Source organism: Apteryx rowi, unplaced genomic scaffold (genome assembly GCF_003343035.1).
Source record: "Apteryx rowi isolate R43461 unplaced genomic scaffold, aptRow1 scaffold_6, whole genome shotgun sequence".
NCBI classification, from domain to species: domain Eukaryota; kingdom Metazoa; phylum Chordata; class Aves; order Apterygiformes; family Apterygidae; genus Apteryx; species Apteryx rowi.
Genome location: NW_020450871.1, coordinates 1,443,787 through 1,445,407, shown reverse-complemented (window position 1 = coordinate 1,445,407; position 1,621 = coordinate 1,443,787). Strand labels below are relative to the sequence as shown.

General features: G+C 72.2%; 1 protein-coding gene across 1 annotated transcript in view; it reads right to left on the bottom strand.

Moving 5' to 3' along the window:
• Positions 1-1,621, bottom strand: part of SREBF1 (sterol regulatory element binding transcription factor 1) — a gene marked incomplete at its 5' end in the record, with an annotated part of 7,322 nt that overhangs the window by 4,915 nt on the left and 786 nt on the right. The window contains 6 exons of the mRNA XM_026082963.1: positions 124-328; positions 416-627; positions 742-856; positions 1,055-1,273; positions 1,368-1,496; positions 1,580-1,609. Coding sequence (XP_025938748.1) covers positions 124-328; positions 416-627; positions 742-856; positions 1,055-1,273; positions 1,368-1,496; positions 1,580-1,609 — 910 coding nt within the window. The remainder of the gene's footprint in view (positions 1-123; positions 329-415; positions 628-741; positions 857-1,054; positions 1,274-1,367; positions 1,497-1,579; positions 1,610-1,621) is intronic.

Sequence of the window (1,621 nt, the reverse complement as noted above, 5' to 3'; positions counted from 1 at the left end):
CCCACCCTGACAACCTCCATCCCAATAGCCTTCACCCCAACGTCCTCCACCTTGCGCCCACCCTGACAACCTCCATCCCAACAGCCTTCACCCCGATGGCCTCCACCCCGTGCTGGTGCTCACCCCTGGGGCCCGGCTCAGCCATGATGCTCCTGCCGGGGCCAGCGGTGCCGGGGCTCTCCGCAGGGGCCGGGGTGCCGGCGCCCCGGAGCAGGGAGGCCAGCGGGTTGAAGGAGAGGCAGAGGAAGACGAAGGCGCAGAGGGCCATGCGGGAGCGGTCCAGCATGCCCTGGGTGCCGGGCGAGGGTGGCGGGCGCTCCTGCTTGACCTGCGGGCACGTGGGCAGAGCCGCCATCAGCCCCGCGGGCCCAGCGGCCTGCCCGCCGGCAGCCCCGGGGAGCCCCGTGCCACCGACCTTGGTGTCCTCGAAGAGGGGGCTGTCGGGCTCCGAGTCGCTGCTGCTGGTGCTGCTGCCGCCGCTGAGCGAGAGGGGGCTGCTGTGGGACGGCGAGCCCACGTCCGAGGGCGGCGGCGTCAGCATCTCCATCACCTCCGCCTTCACCACCTCCACGGGCGCCTCCGCCTTGGCCCCGCCGCCGCAGGAGGCCACCAGCTCCTTGAGGGACTCTGGGAGAGCAGAGCGGGCTGAGGGGGGGGGGAATCTCCAGCCGAGGCAGCCCGTGCCGGGCACCGCCTGGCTGAGACCTGCCCAGCTCGCTTCACTTGTGCCCCGGCACTCACTGTTCTTCTGCATGGCCATCTTGAGGGCGAGGTTCTCCTGCTTCAGCTTCTGGTTGCTCTGCTGCAGGAAGCGGATGTACTCGATGGCCTTCCTCAGGATCGCCGACTTGTTCAGCTGCCGCCGGAGGGAAGAGACGGCTCAGCCCCAGCCCCGGCATCTCCCCCGGGGGCTCCGTCCTCGCCCGCCCCGATCTCCAACCCTGGAGACACATGTGACGCCCGGACCCTCCCCGGGACAAGCACCCGGAGGTGCCGCACCGGGCTCCCAGCCCGGTGTCCCCGGCCGGAGCGGCGGGCGGGCAGGGGCTCCCACCTTGGCCTCCGTGCCCACCACCAGGTCCTTGAGCTCCACGATCTTGTCGTTGATGGAGGAGCGGTAGCGCTTCTCGATGGCGTTGTGCGCCGTGCGCTTCTCCCCCTTGCTCTGCACCAGCGTCGGCTTCCCGCTGGGCGCCAGCCGGTTGATGGGCAGCTTGTCGGCGTCCACCACCAGCGGCACCGTGGCCAGGATGGTCCCGCCGCTCACCAGCGCCTGCGGGGACGGGGACGGGGACGCCGTGTCGGCGGGGGTCCCGGGCTCTGCCGCACCCCAGCTTCCCGCGTCCCCCAGCCCCGGCGGGACCTACCGGCACCTGCAGCGGGGCCGTCTGCCCGCCGGCGCTGGTGGCGATGGAGGTCTTGGCACCGCCGGCGTCCGCCTTGACAGCCGTCAGCACCAGGGAATCAGCCTTGATGAAGTGGGGCTGCAGCAGGACCTGGGGCACCGGCGGGGGTGAGCAGGGATTGGGGGGGGGTCCATTGCACCGCCGGCACCCGCCTCCCCCGGCCCTCGGCTTACCGGCACCGGCTGGATCTGGGGCGAGACGGGCTGGGCGGCGGC